Consider the following 20,421-nt stretch of genomic DNA (forward strand, 5'->3'; position numbering starts at 1 on the left):
GAAGCTGGTTTATGTCCTTAAGCTTCGCAAAGTACTTCATAAACTTGGCTTTCATCTTCATAGCCAATTGCTGAAGGGTTCTGTGTGCTTCATGCTCAAAATCTTCTTCATCTCTCTCAAACAAGTCCTCTATCTTAGCTTTAATGCTTACAATGTCATGGAATGCTCGATGTGAGGTAGGCTTGTTTGATGCACTAACCCTCAAGGTTACCTCATAGAAGACTTTTAAGAACTGCACAAATATTCCAGCTTTCTCCCAATTAAAGTCATTTGGTGGTCCAATCCTTTTTCTGGACTTTGGATCAACCACTACAAAACCATCCTCTTCCCCATCATGGTCTTCAGGTTCAGGTTCATCAAAATAGTTGTCGTACTTGCTGTCCTCTTCGTCAGCCATCCTATCAAAGGCTTTCTTAAGCTCTAGGGGAATCTCCAACATAATAAATGTTGAATTCCACCTAGTTGGGACATCTAAGACGCATATTTTCTTAGATTCCATCTTCTCTTTCTCAACACACTTCTTGAACACCTCAAGCCTCGATGAACTGCTCCTAACATACTTAACTGCATTTCTAATCGAACCCACTGACCTATCTAACATTATGAGTCCTGATCTCACAATGAGATTGAGGATGTGAGCCCAACACCTCACATGCAAAAACTTACCTCCTAAAACTGGCGGCTTTGACCAATTCACCATTTTCTTCCTCACATTATCAACACTAATGTCAAAACCCTCTCGATACCCCCATTGAATCAAGCATGTTTCAATAAGCTTCCCTATACTATTCCCCAAATGATTACTAATTATACAAAAGTTGAGAATTCTTTTGTGCATGCTCCATCCATAATCTATAAAGTGTGCAGTTAGCACCATGTAGTTTATGTTTTGCACTGATGTCCATGTATCAGTGGTTAAACACACACTATGGCTTTGCAATTCCTTCCTCAACTCTAGCTTTTTTGCATCATACATCTTCAAAAACTGTTTCACTATTGTTTTTCTAGATGGAATCTCCCACTTCGAGATAGCCACTGAACAAAAATGCCTAAAACCCTTCCTTTCAATTGCTCTAAATGGCAATTCATCCATCACAATCATCTCAACTGCAGCTGTCCTACACCGATCCTACGACCACAATTTAACAGTTAAACTAGGTTCACCACTAACACTTACACTCTCATCACTACCCAATAGCGTTTGCCCTTTCTCTATGTCAGCCCTACCCGGATACTTCTTACACACATCTTGAATGTGTCTTCTAAGAGAACTAGTCCCATTGTCATATGAATAACAAGCCAAATCGGTTGAGTAGTACTTACATTGAGCACGGGTGATGGTTCGAACCTGCTGCATCTTCCCATCAACTGTTTCGAACACAGGCTTCTCAATCTTCTCAAAGTGCAACCAAACCTCGGATCGAAACTTTGTAGGCTTGTCACCCTTCTTCCTCTTCCCTTTCCCTTTTGGGTCAATAGGTGGTAGAGCTGCTAAACTTCCTGGATTGGATTGGCTCGCTTCTGTCGATGAAATTGCCGGAATTATAGCGTTTTCGGCGCCCCCCGAAGCCATGCTTGTTGCAGACCTTGCTGTCGCATCAGGCGAGGCCATCCTTGACTTGATTGAGGGAATCCGAGAATAGAAGTGGAATGAAGGAAGAAATTAAATTGGTTGTTAGATTGCGGAAGAAATTGTGGTCAATAACTCGCTCGACTCGATTAAGGAAGAAATTGGGTTAGTCAGTTCGTGTTTGACTGAATGAGGAGAACTAGAGAAATTAGAAATTGGAAAAATCGAAAAATGAAGGCTGAGGACCTGAGGTCGTGTTAGACTCGGGGTTTAGGGCTAACTAGTAACCAATGGTACACTGACACGTATACAAGGATTAAGTATCGGGTCGGTTTGGGTTACCCGAACTTAGAGATGTTAGAAACCGAGACCGACCCGAAGTATGCAATTTCGATTCGGTCTTAGCCCGGCTCGTTAAAAAACAAAGAAAAGCCCTACCCGAACCGTCGGTTTCTTGGGTTATTGGCCTCAAACGCCCAGCCCTAGACTGCTACAAAACATAAAGCCACGTCCCATCAAACAAATAGGAGCCAAATCCTCATCCACAAGCCGGTTTCTCCGATCCAACTCGGGATATTTACCAATTCCATATAATCATGATCTAAATTATGACTGACACTTTGTAGACGGTAAAAAGCCCAACATTACCCAAGGAGGTCAAACTCTCGGGTCATGCCAGCCCAAAGCACTAAGTAATGAATGAGGGTGTCAAGCACCCTCCAACCTGACCCAATTCTAGAAGAATCAAACTCACTCAAAAAGGGCTCAGAATAGGTTGAACCCACATGGCTTAGAAATTCACCCAATAAAAAAAAGGTTGGCAGAAACACACCCCTGTTGCCAACCTGCTGCCGTTGCCGTTATGACCTCTGACAGTCATCCCGTCCATCTGCCCATAGTGCACCGATTAGACTTGAACAAACCAAAAAATCATAGCAAGCTCTAGCAAACCTCAAACATTAATCTGCCCCAACACACTTGACCTCAATTTGTCTCCCCGCCGTCGATCACGTCGAACCGCCTTGCTAGACAATCAAACCGAGATCGCCTCGTTGTCCCAACATCGGCGGAACTACTGGCATCACCACTAAACTGCGGTCAAAAGACACCACTGACCTCTTTCACCTTCAATCTAAAATCACATTGGTCGGCAATGCACACCCAATGCCCTGTGTTGCCACAACTCGCGACGAGAAGATTTGTCGTCACTATGTTAACCTGCAACCGTAGGTCAATGGTTCCAGAACCACACAAAGGAGCACTTTCTTTAATCTCAACTCTTGCTTTCTTTTTCATTTTGTTTCTCACTTTCTATAAACTTCCGACGTCGCTACACTCTGCTAAACCCTAGGATTTCTCTCTCTGCCTAAACCTGTTTTATTTTCTCTTATTCCAACTCAAAAGCTATATTGCTATTGTGTTACATCATCAGTCCCATTCCCCTGGTCAGCAGCTGACCAGGGATTGTGTGGTCACTCACCGTCCGATTTCAATCGGACGGTTGACAACTCTCACCACAGATCTCATCACTTAGTTGTCAACCGTCCGATTTCATGAAATCGGACGGTGAGTGACCACACAATCCCTGGTCAGTAGGGGAACATTTTCGGTTACATCATATTTACTATTTACACAAAGCAAAACTGTAAGTGATAAAATATGGGGAATGAAATTTACATTCCCCTAAAATATATTTGTAGTGAGTAGTGACTCTCCAAGGAATTAAAACGGGTAAAAAAAATCCACACAAATTCAAATTTAATACATCCTCTTAAATAGTTGCTCCCCCAATCTTGGTTCAGACCAAAACGAAAGACTTTGAGAGCATGACCGCAAAGCCCGGTTTGAGGAGCCTTGCAATCTCTTACACAAAGCGAGCTCTCACTCAAACCCACCTTTCCTCTCATACCAAACGTCTTTCTCACTCTCACCCCATTCCCTTCTCGTCCAAACCCAGCAACACTATAAATGCACACCACTTGTTCGATAAAACTCCCCACAGAGACCCCTTAGAATACACCCACTTACTCTTCGAGTACACTCGCAATGACCGCAACCATGAAGCCATCAACCTCTTTCTGGGTGCTTCCCGGGCCGGTCTACCGGTCAATGGGTCGGTTCTGTCTTCTGTGGTCAAGGCTTGTGGAACCTTGTGTGATCAAGCTGTGGGTAGACAAGTGCATTGTCAGTGTGTCAAGTCCGGGCTTGGGGAAGATGTTAGTGTTGGGACCTCTCTTGTCGATATGTATATGAAAACCGAGGGTGTTGTGGAGGGGAGGAGAGTCTTTGATGAGATGAGGGAGACGAATGTAGTGTCATGGACTTCATTGATTTCGGGTTGCGCAAGAAACGGCTTGAATGACCAGGCGTTGGAGTTGTTTTCGCAGATGCAAATGGAAGGAAATAAGCCGAACCCGTTTACGTATGTGGCTGTGCTTGGAGTTTTGGCAGATGACGGGTTGGTTGAGAAGGGAAAGCAGGTTCATGCCGTGGTTGTAAAGAACGGTTATGTGGCGATTACATTCTTGTGCAATTCGTTGATTAACATGTATTTAAAGTCAGGGATGGTTAGTGAGGCTAGAGCTGTTTTTGATAGTATGGCAAGTAGAGATGAGGTTACATGGAATAGCTTGGTTGCAGGTTATGTTACGAATGGGCTTGAGTTGGAAGCTTTTGAAATGTTTAATCAGATGGGGCTTTCGGGTATTAAGTTCACGCAACCGATATTTGTTACTGTTATCAAGTTATGTGCTAACTATGAAGAATTGGGTTTTGCAAGACAGCTACATTGCCGTGTTTTGAAGAGTGGGTTGGCATCCCATCGCAATATTGAAACAGCAATCCTGGTGGCTTACAGTAAGTGCAGTGAAATGGACGATGCTTATAATATGTTCTCCATGATGCAAGGTGTTCAAAGTGTAGTAACTTGGACGGCCATGATCAGTGGGTACCTGCAGAATGGTGGAACAGAGAAAGGAGTGAAGTTATTCTGTAAAATGAGCAGAGAAGGTGTTAGACCAAATGATTTCACTTATTCTGCCATCATTATGGCCCACCCTTCTATATCTATATTCCAAGTACATGCACAAGTTATAAAAACTAATTATGAGAAGTCACCTTCTGTAGGAACTTCACTCATAGACGCTTATGTTAAGACGGGAAATGTTCCTGAAGCTGAAAAAGTTTTCCAAACGATTGACGAGAAGGACATTGTAGCATGGTCAGCAATGCTTGCTGGATATGCTCAAATAGAAGACACCGTGGGAGCTATTAAAATTTTCCTCCAGTTGACAAGAAAAGGGGTCAAACCTAACGAGTTTACTTTGTCTAGTATCATTAATGCTTGCGCTGGACCTTCAGCAACAGTGGAGCAGGGGAAGCAATTTCATGCTTGCTCAATTAAACTCAGGTTGACCAATACTTTGTGTCTAAGTAGTGCTCTTGTCACCATGTATGCAAAGATGGGGAATATTGAAAGTGCAAATGAAGTTTTCAAGAGACAAGGTGAGAGAGACTTAGTTTCGTGGAACTCTATGATCTCTGGATATGCACAACATGGTCAGGGGAATAAGGTTCTTGAAGTATTTGAGGAGATGCGTAGACAAAATTTGGAAATTGATGGGATAACATTCATTCTCATCATCTCTGCCTGTACTCATGCAGGCTTAGTAGATGAAGGTAAAAGATTTTTCAATATTATGGTCCAAGATTACAATATTGATCCTACAATGGAGCACTATTCTTGTATGGTTGATCTGTACAGCCGAGCCGGAAAGCTTGAAAAAGCGATGAATCTTATAAACAGCATGCCCTTCACTGCAGATGCAAATGTGTGGCGAGCTCTCTTGGGTGCTTGCCGTGTTCACCGTAACTTAGAGCTGGGAAAACTCGCAGCAGAAAATCTCATTTCACTTCAGCCCCAAGACTCCGCTGCTTATGTTCTGTTGTCAAATATTTATGCTGCAGCTGGAAACTGGCAAGAGAGAGACAAAGTGAGGAAGTTGATGGATGAAAGAAAAGTGAAAAAGCAACCTGGGTATAGCTGGATTGAGGTGAAGAACAAGACCTATACATTCTTGGCCGGTGATGTTTCACATCCCATGTCAGACCGTATATACTCAAAACTTGATGAGTTGAATAACCGATTGAAGGATATGGGTTATCAGCCTGATACAAACTATGTGCTCCATGATGTTGAAGAGGAACACAAAGCAACCTTTCTTTATCAACACAGTGAGAGGTTGGCCATTGCTTTTGGATTGATTGCCAAACCTCCAGGATCTTCTATCCAGATTTTGAAAAATCTTAGGGTATGTGGAGACTGTCACACTGTTATTAAATTAATTTCCGTGATAGAAGCGAGGGATATAGTTGTCAGAGATTCAAATCGATACCACCACTTCAAGGGTGGTTTATGCTCTTGTGGAGATTATTGGTGAGACCCCATTGGGGAAAAGGATTTAACAATAAGTTTGGAAGGGTTTCTCGTGCAAGTGATCAAGAACACCTTCAAACAAAGCAGCTGCATGACTTCTAGCCTCTTATTTCATCAGGGGAAAACACAGATTGTAGCATGAGAAGTTTATTCTTAACTTACCATGCAAAATTTAAGTCATGCCACCAACTTGCAGCTGTACTTAGATTTATGTGGTGTGCGAGAACCCAATGTATTTCCTGATAAAGAAGAGTTGTATACCAAGGTTTTAAATTTTCAAAGATGACAAGATCAACAGTCTCATGGACCATCCTGGGATAAATTTTTCTCTTTGGTGACAATTTATCTCCAATGGTAGTTGGTTGGTTCATGTGGTCTGGAGTTATTTGCCAGCACTCCAATTTGCAAGGCATGTGACAGTACCAATTAACAGTCTCGTGGAAAATTCATTCTGGGTAGCATACGAGGTCCTTGGTTGGTCCATGAAGTCGGGAAATTTTATCACCACCACTCCTGTTTGTGAGGTATGTGAGAGTATGAATTTAATATTTTGAGGATTATTTATGCTATACGACTATTTCGTTTCTGATGTGCTACTAATGCATTAACAGTTTAATTTTCTTCATAAACTGAATTGAAAACTTAAAGCCATGAGTATATGGAACCTTTGAGTCCTTTTTTTTCCCTAAGTTGCACCTACATGGCTACATAACACGTTTGAGAAATTTCATGTGTGAGTATTATGATAAACCTAATGAACATTTTTAGGTATTGGACCTTGCATTTCCTTCACAGTCCATGGAAAAGATATAGATCAATTGAAAACTTCTGTTATAGTTGTTAAAGCAGTCAGGTGAGGTTGACGAACTGGGTCATAGATGAAACTGCTAATTGGGAAAAAAAACCATGAAATTTTACTTCACTGACCGTACCTAGAACGCTAAAGTACGAGGACAACATATCATCGATAACTAATAAGATAACTTGCATGTTTCATAAAGCTAATGAGATGCTTAACTTTCTCTCTAGTGTTGTACTCTTTGGCTCTCTATTTCAGCATGCCACTTATAAATGAAAGGGATGGAGATATTTAATGAGTAGTTTTCGAAATGAAAGTCTAGGAAGTAACAATTAACTTTTGATCTAATACACAAATACATTTCACTTCATAGCTTTGGATGACAATTGACAAATGCAATCATCTTGTGATAATCTGAAACATGTTGAAGGGCTTTTGTGTCTATGTTGAAAGCACATTAAGACCAATAGGACTCCTAACCTTCTGAATACCATTACTCCATGTCAGAGCTCCAAACACAAAGCTTCCATTACTATTCTTGAGGGGGGTGAAATCAACACAGAAAGACATCTTTTCCCCGGTATTTGTAAACTTGAGCTTAGCTGGTGTTACTGTAACATTTACACCTGCTGGGTAGTCTACATATGCAGCATATACCGTTGGGCCTTTGCCGTAATAAGTAACTGTACGCTGAACAGATAGCCTTCCACTCATTTTTGACACGCCAATGGAAGGGTAGTTAAAATTGTAGGAAGGTATAGAAGGCTTCTGGCAATAAACTAGATTACCCGTGAGGTTTTTCAGTTGCAGAGTGCTAGCCCCAGTGCTGCAGAGAAAGTCGATTATGTCATGGGAATCAAAATCATATACAAGTCCAGGATCAATTGCTGCAACTGGGTTAATGTGTCCAGATCCGTAGTCAAAAGGTGTGGTAGGGGTGCCATTTGGATCTCTCCCAATAGGGCGTTTGTTGTTGTCTAGAGTTGTTGCTGCAACAACATATGAAAGAAATATTTGAATACAAAGCTAGTTGAGATTATTTCAGTCAGTCAGAAAAATCTTGTATTCAGCTAGTTGAATATATTACTAAAACGTTTTCAACTATACTGACATGTTGTCATTATTGCAGACATTATGGCTGCTGGACTCCAGGAAGGTCGGTATGATTTCAAAGTTGCTGCAACTGCAGATACATGTGGACAAGACATCGAGGTGCCAGAAATGATGTTATAATTGACAGACCTTTCTGCTGTGGGTGTAGTTGAGACCGGAGACCATGCTGCTAAGATATTCACCCCAGGTCCTGTAATATCTGGCTGCAACACGAAGTTGCACAGTTGGCTATGATTAGGAAATTCAGTTGTACATTTAATCTAGGACATAGCACTGATCATGGCCTTTATCCATATTGGAGCATTAATAATAAACTTTATCTATTTTGGATTTATTTGAGGAGATAAATGAAAATTTTGATAGAACTTACTTTGATAATGTCTGGGGTTATGATATTTGGCCCCATGGAGGAGAACACTGCCATCTCAGGTGCAGGTTTAGTTTTCAGAATTGTTGTCGTTTGTGAGATTCTAGCAACTGGGTACCTGAAACAAAAATACAGTCAAATATCTTATCAATTTTGACCTTCTAAATGGCTTGTGACACTGAATTGTTGGATATCCGTAACTTTCAATTTATTTACTTTTCATTGCTGCCACTGCAGATATAGGGCAAGCAAGCTTAGAAAACTCACTTCTCTGTTGTCATGTATGCTTGAAGCTGTGCTGCTTCTTCTTGACCAATTAGGGTGGCCGGGATGACAAACTCAAAGCCAACATCTTTGAGAAATGGATCCACAAGAATCATTCCTACACCACCACCTTGTCTTACAACTATACTTTTTTCCCTTCGGTTGTCGGTAAATGTCTCAAAGGTGCACACAACGATTTTTCCCTTAATTAAGCTTGCATTTAGAGTTTTGTCCTTGCAGAAGCTGATAAAAGAAATAAACAGACAGTTTTAAGACCTTAACGTGTTAAGTCATATTAGATATATTAGGTTGAATATCGAAATTCATATTCAACCAAATAAAAAAAAAAAAAATTTGAAATTTGAATACAGATTGGAAGTATTATTAGCACAACATCGAAACATGTGCTTTTTTATTATTTATTTATTTATTTATTTTTATTGTTGGTGCTAAGGAGCCTGTTTTGAGTGTGTGTGTGGAAGCATCAAATGAGTGAAAAGGAAAATTACCTTGCATTCTTTGCTGTGACTCCAGGGGCAGCTGCAACACTTGCAGCAATCAAACTGTAAGACTTATCCATCTTTAGTGGGTTTAAAGAGGAACCCTGAAATCACAAAATTTATAGCCAAAGGTCAGTTGCATGTGTGGTTTTATGTGACTGATCATTACAGGCTGCTGCAATATTTGATGCCAACTACACCTTTAGTATTTGTGAATTTCCCAGATAAACGTTTGAATGGAATTCTCTATCCAAAGTGCTTGCAGCAATAGTGAGAATCCAGGGAGCTACATTGCATGCAGTACTGGGGAAACCAGAGTTCCCTGCTGATGCAGAAACAAGTATTCCTTTCTGGAATGCATGGAAAGCTCCAATGGAGACTGCATCTTCAAAATATGTTGGCTGTGGAGGATCAGGACCAAGGGAAAGGGACAGAATATCGACACCATCACCAATGGCATCATCCAGAGCTGAAAGAAGGTCTGCATCACTACACAAGCCGAACCAACATGCCTTGTAGATAGCAAGTCTGGCACTTTCTGCACCGCCTCTTGCAGTTCCTGTGGCCATTCCCAAGAAGCTGACATTAGTTACTGTGGATCCAGCTATCGTGGAGGCAGTGTGACTCCCATGTCCATCAGCATCTCGAGCTGATCTGAAGAAAGGAAGAGGTGCAAAGGACTCAAGTGGCCCATTTTCTACTTCAAATCCATGATAATAGAAGCGAGAGCCTATGATTTTTCTGCAAATAGAAAACCAATTGTTAGACGTTTAGAGTCTGAAGTCTGAACATACATTATCAAACATTGTTCACTCGTACTGTCAACTTTTCAAGCCATTATACAGTTAATGTGTATTTATTTCTATCCAGGCTTATTTTCAGCAAACCCCAACTTTTCATACTACTGTCATTTTACACCTTCACTTTTATTTTGTTGCAGTTTACCTCCTAAAAGCCCTACTATCCACTATTTCGTCGACTGGAGGGAATGGTTGCCGGAGTTGACAAAATAATGGACGGTGTCACGGTAGGGATTTGAGAGTGTAAGTGAGACTAGTGTGAAAATTTAGGGACCGATAATTATTATTATTATTATTATTTTTTTGTTGGTCTGTGTAAGAGTTATAAGATGAATTATATTTCTAGGACGTGTAGGGTACCTGTTGCAGTTGGCCAATGTAAAATTCTGACCAGTAACACACTCTCCTCTGAATTTAGCTGGCACAGGTCCTAATCCTTCATCATTGAAGCTCTCTGACTCTGGCCAAACTCCTGTAGAACATATATAATCATGAGAGAATACGAGAAGAGACAGATGAGAGGAAAAACAAGCTATAGATAGTTATGTACCACTGTCAATTACACCAACAATGACATTGGATTTGGAACCCATTGGCATTTGATTGTAATTAGGAGTAGCGTCTACGCCTAGAAAATCCCAGGAATGTGTTGTGCTCAGTTTGTTTGTCTTGCTCTCAAACACCGAAATAACCAAATCATGTTCTGTAATACATGAACATAAGTCAACTCGAGAAATGGTAAGAGAACGAAAGATGTTCTGATAAATTACCATTTTTTCTTATGTTTTTTAGTGTAAGGAGTTTCTAGTTTTGTAGAACAGAATAATATAAGTCACAATTACCAGCAAGTTGCTGAGCTTGATCTGGTGTAAGCTTGGCTGAGAAGCCTTGGAAACTTTTACTGTAATGGTTAAGTGCTGCTTCTTGTCCACCGGTACTGAAAATTATTCCAAGTAAATAATATTATGCTATAACAATCTGCAAAAACCTCGAAACTGAGAGAGATGATATAGCTGCATAAAGTAGTCAAATTAGTGTCCTACCTGCCGGTGACTGAAGCAAGAATCTCATGGTTAGCTCTGATGACAGATTCCGAGTTGGTGTGCGAGTGGTGCCCCATGTAAACAATATAGTGCTGCAAAATGAAAAGGAAAATGGAATTTGAATTTAAATCATGCACATATAGTTCACTATATTAATTAGGTGGGGTGGGAGTTGGGGTTTTTTATTCTGCTTATACTTGGATTATCCAAGGGAGAAAAAGTTGTAGTCCATACTAATAGGTGGTTGCAGCTATTTTACTACTAGAAATTTTTTCATACCATATCAAAACCACTTGTGACTGATTTCAATCTTACAATGAACGATCTTTACTCATTTGATTAAAAAGTAAAGTAATAACATAAAATGAAACTACAAATGCGACAGCCACGCATGGCCAGAACTTGCAGCGTTGAGATTCACCCTGCTTGAAGTACATGGAACCCAATGCTACTCTTTTAACCTGAGTACCACAAGTAGATTCTTTGTAGTAATTGACAACATATGACCTTGTTTTGCGGGTTATGTTAGGGGGAATATTATTCACACTTCCGACTTGTATTCTTACACTCTTTCTGAAGGAGCACAGATAAACATTGCTATAATAGCTCGTTAACTACGCTTCTCCATACGAATGCAAGAATCTTTCGGAGAAGTGTTCATAGTACTCTGTTTTATTTCTAAAAGAGTGAGAACAAATGTTGGCTCTCTAACACCGTGATGCATGAACTGTAAACCAGAGGACTGTAGATCCTCTCCTTCATTACCTTTGTGTCAGCAGTGGCTCCATGGGCCAAAGAAAGTCTAAGGAGCAAGAGAAGAGTGAGGACAACAGTAAGTTTCAGGATATAACCAGAAACCATAATGATCAAATGATCGAAATCAGAGTACAGAATCGTAAGGATCTTATGCCGGTTACATTCTCATTTTATAGCTCAAACAAAGCATATATGGAGCCGCCGGCTTTTTATGGATGTTTCGTTAAAGTATGCTCATAATCTTCACACAATCAGATTTATAAATGTTAGAGCCGGCTTTTGTTGCTTCTATGAGAAAACTTCAAAAATGACCCAGAAGGGCCAAAGACATGGTCAGTTTTGGACAATGGTGCCGGGCAATTGAATTTTGTTTTAGAAATTCTTACCTGTTAGGAGACTATAATAGAAGAAGTACTAGGTATATGCTTAAACAAACTCAATTAAATGCGGTTCTCATACAACACAACAACAGTTAGATCCAATACTTTTGTGATTATGTCTTACAAATGTCACTACTTTCCCACATAGTGATGATGAAACAATGATAAACAAAATAGAAAAACAAACATAGCTGAAACATTACAAGTAGCGAGCTTAACTGGGACGGTATGATATAGCTGTAAAGCTCAACGTTTGAATTCATAGGCCAGCCATATAGCTTAGCATGACCTGATTCAGAAATTAGGGGAAAAAGAGAGCTAAAATGGAGAGGGAGTCGTCAAATAGCACTTCATTGGGAAGGTAATATACCGTTCCTTGGAGAATTGGTATAGAAATATATAAAATTTGAGGGTCGCCATACCCATTATGCGAGGAACGGGCATATTTTGCCCAACACCCAAGTTTCTTTCCATTTTGGGGGAGCGGAGGGGAAAAAAACAGATCTGTATGACTCAACAGCCTAGATCTATACAGGAGAATCAGAGGCACATCCAATCCTGAAATACACAACATGCATCATGAATCTATCCATAAAAAATACACATGAAGAACTGATAAACAGTCATCGAGGGAAGTAACACAAGACAAAGCACTTGCAATCTAACCAGATAATGGTTGGTCAACTACTGTTTCGAGAAGCTACCAATGTGAGCGACAAACATTATTTGATGTATCAACACTTGATAAAATATATGTTAAACTGTACTTTACAGAAGTTGAAAAGAAGCAACTCGATATCAAACACCAATATTTCCATTTCAATACAGAAAAAGGGAAGTCATATCACCTTCCACATTGAAGAAACTAATGTAGAGTATTTAGTCCATTAGATCCAACACTAATACATGCTAATCACGGCAATTGCACTGATGGCTAGTGTGGATCAATGTGATATTGATACAGAAAATTCATCACCCTTCCTCTCCAAATTCTTTCGTGAACCTTTCATGGACTTCAAGGTCCCCTTTGCTCACAGTAGGCCTCTGTCTAGCAAGTACCTTATCAAAATCTGTTTTTGTGATGGGAGGTGGAAGGATCTGTATGGCATTAATAAGCAAGAACTAATTAATACGATATTGTTAAAAAGTGAAAATCATTTTACATTAACATAGAAATTGTTCCTTCTCATATGGATTCATTATATATAAATCATACAATAGAGATCAGATGTCATATTAATACTTATTGGAGTGAAATATGCCTGTTCGAATAAATAAAGAAGATATAAGATTTTCAATGACTTGATAATCATCATGAATACAAAGGGCCCACAAAACTGTAAACAAAGTCACAATGGGCAAGACCAGAATATTAAACCACAACAGGTATTCAAGTCACCAACAGCAACATCCATCTGAATCAAAAACAATACATACCTGTGAAGCTAGTCCTTGAGCTGCCAACTCCTGCATGGTGATTTGGACCGCACCCGGTTGCTTTGGTCCACAAGGTATGAACATATTATCAGAATTCTTGAAAAAGAACATGGCATCTTGTGTTTTGCGTACAGGTTCAAAAAGAACATCCTTGACCTGCCAAATTCAAAACCGAACAAGAAAATCAAAACAGTCAATGTAACAAGTAATTCTCATAACCATAATTTAAGGTATACTAATAAAAGACAGGATAAGAATATAAATGCTTTCTGCTTACACAAACAGAAATATCTGAACCCGAAAATCCCTCAGTTTTGAACGCTAAGCTTTCAAAATCACTTTCTGTCAAGTTGTGAGGAGTATCTCCCAAGTGGACCTGTTCAGATTATAAAATTAAAAGCAGAACAAACTTTCCGAATACACAGAATCACTTACTGCAAAACTAAAACACTTATTTGATTACTTCAAAGAAAAAGGATGAAAAAAATAAAGGGCCAGTACTTTGAACATATGCTGTCGAGCCTTTACATCTGGAAGGGGAATGTAAATACGCTTGTCAAAACGTCTTCGAATGGCCTGTAGTTACCAGTGGTTAGCCAAGGCTATAAAATAACTCTATATTTAAGACCAATGCGAACAAGCTTACATATAATGTTTCTCCTTACCTGGTCTAATGCATAGGGAGTATTTGTCGCTGCAAGAACAAGAACTTTTTGGTCATTGGTTCCCACACCCTGAAGCATATGAGATAAAAGGTTCAGTAAATTATTAAGACTTCTTATGCATCATCGATTTAATTGGCATAAATCCTTTCATTAACTCAAGAGTTATAGACCATACACAAGCCAGAAGTGATGCAGCTCTAAAGCAGGTAGTTAATGAATTACTTATCGTTAACTTTCTATGTGATCCATTTATACACCATAAATGACCATGCATAGCTCAGTCTACATGACAGCATACCAAAGATTGAACTCCATTGAATGACAAAATTGGAAGAAGGACAAAGGAAGGAAAGTCACATTCATTTTGAGAAAACAAGCAAAACATGAGTATATTCTTGTTCTTGCATACTCTATTACTTTGTCCTTTTTTTCTCAAGCCAAGGAACTAACTCTCAAATAAGGTCCTTAGATAAGACCACATGTGAGGACCTCTTTTTTACTATCAGACAATATGAGAATTACATCTCACTTTCTGTAAGGAACATGAAACCATTCTGTTTCAATAGAGGTACGAGAAACGGCAGGGCAATTGTCCCTTATATGAGAACTTGATAGAGAATAACTCCATATGTGTAAGAACATAAATTAAAAAAAGGCAAAGACAAGCATAGTACAAAATACAGTATATGAAAAAAATTGGGAGATGATGAACAATAGATTTTCACATCATAGTTAAAACTTAAGTTTATTCCTTTTCCAGAAACTTTCCAAGCCTATTTCAAAGTGATGACCAGAAGTAAATTCATAAAATTCAATGTTTGACCTTAAGAACTACTCCCCTACTTTCCACAAAACAAATATATACCTGCATCTGCACAAGAAGTTCTGTCTTGATTCGTCTAGAAGCTTCACTCTCATTGCCTTCTCCACGCGTCCCACATAAGGAATCTATTTCATCAACAAAGATGATGGATGGGGCACTATCTCGAGCCATTTGGAAAAGGTTTGAAACTAGCTTCTCACTCTCACCCATCCACTTTGAAACCAGGTCTGAAGAGGAAATACTGGCCGAAGATAAAAGAATGTTACAGATTAGAACCCAGAATTGCCAGGAAAAGGACAAAATAATTGCCATCTTATTGGCCTGTAATCATACACACAACAAAGGGGAGGTGTATAAATGATCAAGAAGAGATATTTACATGGAAATAAAAAGGTAGAGATAATCCAAAAGCGCATTCCCAATATATCTGGGTCAAGTTCTTACTTCTAATTTTACTCAGCAGTAAACAAAGCTGACTAATAAGAGCATCTACACCACTTTCCCTCTACATTTCTTATATCTGTTATAAACAGGTTGAATTTGGGGGGTAGCTGTCCTAAGATCTTTTCCCTCTACGAACATAACCGCCACAAAAGTGCAACAAGACACCACAAACCCTCCGTTTTCTTGAAATCCTTAAGTACTTGAGTCTAGTTTTGGCTAATATTCATCATTGCTAACGCATTTCAAATTCACTTTCAGTTGGTGAACTTAAATGTCATGCCCTTCGACAAGTGATCAAGGTCTGCTTCAAATTAACATATATCCAATACCCACTCCATAACTTGTCCTTGGCCTATTATTTGATCTAGGTCTTCTTCAAAATTAAATTTTCATTCACAAAGTACCTAAATTGCTGTCAACCGTGGTTTCCAGCCAATAATCTTATCCGAGTCGGCTTCAAATTTTCAAAAGCATTCCCTGGGAGTAAGAGTCGTTTCTTTGTAAAATATAGCAGTTTGAGAGTCTGGGGAGAAATGCATTCAACTCGGTTTACCAAATTTGGGGAGGGACTAGAGCTGTCCCCAAATTCATGTTTGGGAATTTGGGGAAGGAGTGAAGCTCTAAAATAATGTTACTCCCCCAGTACAAAAATACGAAAGGCAATGCTCTAAACCCTAATTATGCACATGTCTCAGAACAAGACTAAGAACAGTGCAAAGATGGGGAACTCCGGCAATCAAATTAAGAGCCCTCGGTGACTATAAAAGAGAAGAGACAATATGAGTAAGGTACTAGCCAATTACCTGAAAGCATTACCTTACTATACTAGCCAATTACCTGAATGCACTACCTTATCACCTCTTTATGGTCATGTGCTTTCCATTCAACAAAATGGATCAACAAAGCACAACATATCAGATGTCCAATCATGAGCAGTACTATGCTCTTTACACTGAGACAAACAAAGCCACAAATGCACAAACACAAAAACAAAAAAATCTAAAATTATAAAAGAACCAGCATCGGACAGTGGTGTTGTTTCCCTAGCAAGCAGATATTAACTTAGAGCTAATATTTTCTAATAGTCGGTTATATTAACTCATAGCACAGTGACGGATATATACCTGAAAAATGTGGAGTCAGCTTCAGTTGCAACAGCCTTGGCCAAGTAAGACTTTCCAGTTCCAGGAGGACCATACAATAGAAAAGCCCTCCATGGTCGTCTCTTGCCTAAAAAATTAAGTAGGTATACATTAGCTTCCATGAATAACCCAAAATTACAGAAGTACTAAGAGAAATAGCTCCTCAACATGACAAATATAGTAATCATAATAGAGCAGTTGCCATATATAAGAAAGTGATACAACTGAATTCTTGCTTCAGAAAGCAACCATATCTCCTAAGTTGGATAACAAAACACTTTCCCTTTTGCAAACTCATATAGTCAGTCTATTAGCAACTTAAGCCTTCCCATTACCCTGACACTACTAGAGAGCAAATAAACTTTGATGGCGAAACTGCTATACTATCTATGACTTTCCCCATTAAAGCAATACCGGCCTAATAAATGCTGCACAAAAATCATTACAATACAAACCATGCAAGCAATTGCAACGTTTATAGCTTTCAGTAAACAACAGCACAATCAAAACCAGCTCCAAAATCCTAAAGCTGTAACCTTTCACCCGAGTTTCACACAGTAAACTAAAACAAAAGGAAACATTTCAAAACACACCAACACAACAAAGCGAAACGAACCCATTTTCAGAAGCAAACTAACCAGTAAAGAACTGAGGGAACTTGACGGGCAATATCACGGCCTCTTGCAAAGCCTGCTTGGCGCTCTCGAGACCCGCCACATCATTCCACTTGACATTGGGCTTTTCCCTAATAATCGCCGAATTAAGCCCAGCCCGGAGCTTGGCCTGCTCCGGATCCTCCCCGTCGCCGCCTTCCCCGTCCTTGGGCTTGGTCTTGGGCCTGGTCGCGACCGCCGCGTCGCCGTTGGAGGCCGGGCCGGGCCCGCCGTCGTCCAAAACGGCCCGAATCTCCTCGGCCCGGCGCAAGTACTCGGTGAATTTCTGGGTAATAGCCTCCTTGATCTTAGGGTTCTTCTCGTACTTGAGGTGGGTCTTGAAGTACTCGAGAGCGTTCATGTACAAAGGAAAGGCCTTTGCGTAGTTTCCATTGTTGTCTTCATGGACGGCTTGCTTCACGTACTCTATAGCCTGCTCTTTGAAATTGCTATACATCTCTGTGATCACATATATTGGGAATCGCTGCGATCGAATTTGAATTTGAAAATTGGAATTGGAAAAAGGGGAAGAGGAGGAGGAGGAGGAGGAGGGTCGTCTAGGGTTTGAAGAATCGGGGATCGGAGGGTGGTTCTGAAGTGGAGAAACCCTAGATCATACTGGGTTTGGTTGGGTATGAGAGGAATCGGGACTAGTTTGGCTCTGGGCGAATTAGAAGACGAGAGGAAGAGGAAGAGGAAGAGGAAGCGGAAGAGGACGAGGACGCGTTTGGAAATTGGAATGCCAAAATGGTTTTTGGAAGGGGAAGGTTCCGCTCCTTCTCTCTTTAGACCAAGTGAATTTTTTTTTTTTTTTTTAATTTTTTTACCAAAAAGAGATTTAACTCTTCTCGTTGGAGTTTTATTAACCTGTTTGAAGTTTGATGGTGCAGTGACATAAATCTCCGCTTTGTAAATAAAAGATTAGAGATTTGTTTCAAGGGATACTACTAATTGTAGTGTAATCTTAAGTATAATGTATTAGATAAATAAAAATAAAATATAGAACATATATTTAAGAATGGCTTGACCATGACAATTGATTCTCTCCTATTGGAATTATTGCTTTGCGTAATAGTGAGTCTTTTACAATGTTCATAGAGGGAGGATGGAAGCTATTGTTCATCAGTTGGATGAACTTTGGAGTTTGGACTAGCCTCTACTAGGGAAGAAATATATTGGCACCAGAGATTAAGGGTGAGATGGTTTCAATGCGGTGATAATGAGATTTCTTTCACTTCTGTACTATTCATTATTCAAAGAAGAAAAAGGAATAAAGATCTCCAGGATTAACAATTTTAGCTACTGGTTTTTGGGACTCTTTCCAACAACTTTACACTTTTGATGGCCCTAGGGTGTGGCGTGGAGTTTTAGATAATGTTGGAATTAAAGTAATTGATGCAATTGAAGAGTTCAAACATGCTGAGTTTGATTTCGGAGCTTTGAAAGCCCCTAGACATGATGATTTTCAAGATACATTCTATCAATCTTTCTAGGAGGTGCTGAATTCTATGTTGATAAATGATTTTACGGTTTAGGGTACTTTGTTTCAAGAATGAATACACTGTGCTTATTTCAAAAGTCTCTAATTCTGAGAATGACATGTATTTTGCTCCTTTTTTTTTATGACAGAAAAATAAATAAAAAATTAAAGCACAAAATCTCTAGAGTAGTACCGAAGAAGGATATCCGCTATCTCTACGTATTTAAATGTACAATGAGTAGGACTATATGTACGTACCACTTGTGGGTACTACCACTAGCTTCTTGTCTGTCTTGTAATGACAGCGGAAGGGTATGTAATGGCCTATTATGGTTTGTGATGAATATATTGGCACCCGATTTGTGTTTGATTCAAAAACTGGAACGCTGGGGACACATAAAGGGGAAGACAGAAAAACCAAACTGAATTGTTCTGCGAATTATGAACTAAAGATGCTAGATGATCTGCCACAAAATCCGCCTCTCTATAAATATGCCTAAATATGATGGCCTCAAATTGCTGTGCTAGTTGCTTGATATCCTTGATCATCAGCTTAATTCTCCATGGGACTTCACATCTGCCTTGGATACAATCAATTAGCAGCTTGGAATCGCCTTCAACAACAATATTTGAATAATGATGCAGAAGAGCAATATGTAGACCATCTCTTAAAGCAATTGCTTCAGCCACAAGAACATTAGCATTGCCTAGTTTCCTGTTAGCAGCGAACAAAGGATTGCCATATGCATTACGAATAACAAAACCAATCGTAGCATTTTCATCTCTAACAGAACCATCAAAGTTCAATTTAACCTGTTCAGAGTTAGGAGGTTGCTATTTAATATGAAAGTGTCTTCATACTTTAGGATGAGTACTCTTAGGATTAGCCTGAAGATAATTGGATCGGATTATAGATGCTTGACAGACACATTTAGATGGGATAGGAGCAACATTCTAAAAAACTAACTTATTTCTACAATTCCAAATAGACCAAGCAGTCAATAAGATTAAGGAAAGATGATCAGCAGAAGAAGGAATCTTATATGATCAATCCATGTTATAAAAAAGTTGTTCCAATTAAAAGGCCTAGGAGAAGGAGTAGAGAACCAAACCTGAATGGCGAATTGATACTTCATAAACAAATGATCAATAGATTCTACATCTGTAGAACAAAATGGACACAATGGAGAAATATTGTGATTATAAGTAAAATTTTTGTCTCTTGTTTTTATTAAAGACCAAACAAAAATCTTAACTTTTGGAGGTATATTTAACTTCCACATCTTATTCAACAGAGAAGTTCTAGAGTGATTGGGAACATTTTGAGATTGAATCCAAGATGCATATTTTATTGTAAACTTCCCTGAACTTATAGGTCCTCAAACAAAATTATCAGGAGTAGGATGAATAGATAGAGGGATAGCTATAATCATCTCTACAACATCTGGAGGAAGAATGTGTTGCAAAGCTTCTTTATCCCAAGCCATGTAATGAATAAAATTAGCAACTATTAAAGACCAATTCAACTGAAATCTTTGAGAGTCTGGAATAGTTAAGAACAAAGGAAAAGGTAGAACCCAATTAAAAGACCAGAAAAAAATAGAGTGACCATCTCCTACAATCCATCTTATTCCGTCATACAGAAGATTTCTTGCATCAAGAATTCCTTTCCAAGCTAAAGAATTCGAAGCTTTTTTTTGGACTGTGAAGAAGTGGTTATGCTTAATATACTTTTTTGTAACTAGTTGAA

At 39.3% G+C, this 20,421-nt stretch overlaps 3 protein-coding genes across 6 annotated transcripts; 1 reads left to right on the top strand and 2 right to left on the bottom strand.

Annotated features, from left to right (window-relative positions):
* The first annotated feature begins 3,311 nt into the window (after positions 1-3,311).
* On the top strand, positions 3,312-8,292 carry LOC112202384 (pentatricopeptide repeat-containing protein At2g27610). 2 transcript variants are annotated; one of them, XM_040506072.1, is made up of 3 exons: positions 3,312-4,579; positions 4,697-6,529; positions 7,934-8,292. In XM_040506072.1, the coding sequence occupies exons 1-2, from the start codon at positions 3,397-3,399 to the stop codon at positions 6,007-6,009; spliced, it is 2,496 nt and encodes an 831-aa protein (XP_040362006.1). In that variant the 5' UTR covers positions 3,312-3,396; the 3' UTR covers positions 6,010-6,529; positions 7,934-8,292. The 2 variants fall into 2 exon arrangements, with proteins under 2 accessions (XP_040362006.1, XP_024199147.1); XM_024343379.2 differs by having other exon boundaries at positions 3,312-6,529.
* Positions 7,035-12,591, bottom strand: LOC112202385 (subtilisin-like serine-protease S). Of its 2 annotated transcripts, none has more exons than XM_040506073.1 (11): positions 12,450-12,591; positions 10,892-10,983; positions 10,691-10,785; positions 10,399-10,551; positions 10,209-10,320; positions 9,249-9,789; positions 9,058-9,152; positions 8,552-8,791; positions 8,288-8,402; positions 7,916-8,120; positions 7,035-7,793 (listed from the first exon to the last, which is right to left on the bottom strand). In XM_040506073.1, exons 2-11 carry the CDS (start codon positions 10,966-10,968, stop codon positions 7,246-7,248), a joined length of 2,181 nt encoding a protein of 726 aa, XP_040362007.1. In that variant the 5' UTR covers positions 10,969-10,983; positions 12,450-12,591; the 3' UTR covers positions 7,035-7,245. The 2 variants fall into 2 exon arrangements, with proteins under 2 accessions (XP_040362007.1, XP_024199151.1); XM_024343383.2 differs by having other exon boundaries at positions 12,247-12,591.
* A 161-nt stretch (positions 12,592-12,752) lies between these two features.
* Positions 12,753-17,949, bottom strand: LOC112202386 (protein SUPPRESSOR OF K(+) TRANSPORT GROWTH DEFECT 1). Of its 2 annotated transcripts, XM_024343384.2 has the most exons (8): positions 17,177-17,945; positions 16,521-16,626; positions 14,995-15,193; positions 14,130-14,198; positions 13,966-14,040; positions 13,742-13,840; positions 13,465-13,620; positions 12,753-13,125 (listed from the first exon to the last, which is right to left on the bottom strand). In XM_024343384.2, exons 1-8 carry the CDS (start codon positions 17,646-17,648, stop codon positions 13,000-13,002), a joined length of 1,302 nt encoding a protein of 433 aa, XP_024199152.1. In that variant the 5' UTR covers positions 17,649-17,945; the 3' UTR covers positions 12,753-12,999. The 2 variants fall into 2 exon arrangements, with proteins under 2 accessions (XP_024199152.1, XP_024199153.1); XM_024343385.2 differs by lacking the exons at positions 12,753-13,125; positions 13,465-13,620; positions 13,742-13,840; ... (1 more) ...; positions 14,130-14,198; positions 14,995-15,193 and adding an exon at positions 15,207-15,273 and having other exon boundaries at positions 17,177-17,949.
* Positions 17,950-20,421: the final 2,472 nt, after the last annotated feature.

This window comes from Rosa chinensis, chromosome 5 (genome assembly GCF_002994745.2).
Source record: "Rosa chinensis cultivar Old Blush chromosome 5, RchiOBHm-V2, whole genome shotgun sequence".
Lineage (NCBI taxonomy): Eukaryota > Viridiplantae > Streptophyta > Magnoliopsida > Rosales > Rosaceae > Rosa > Rosa chinensis.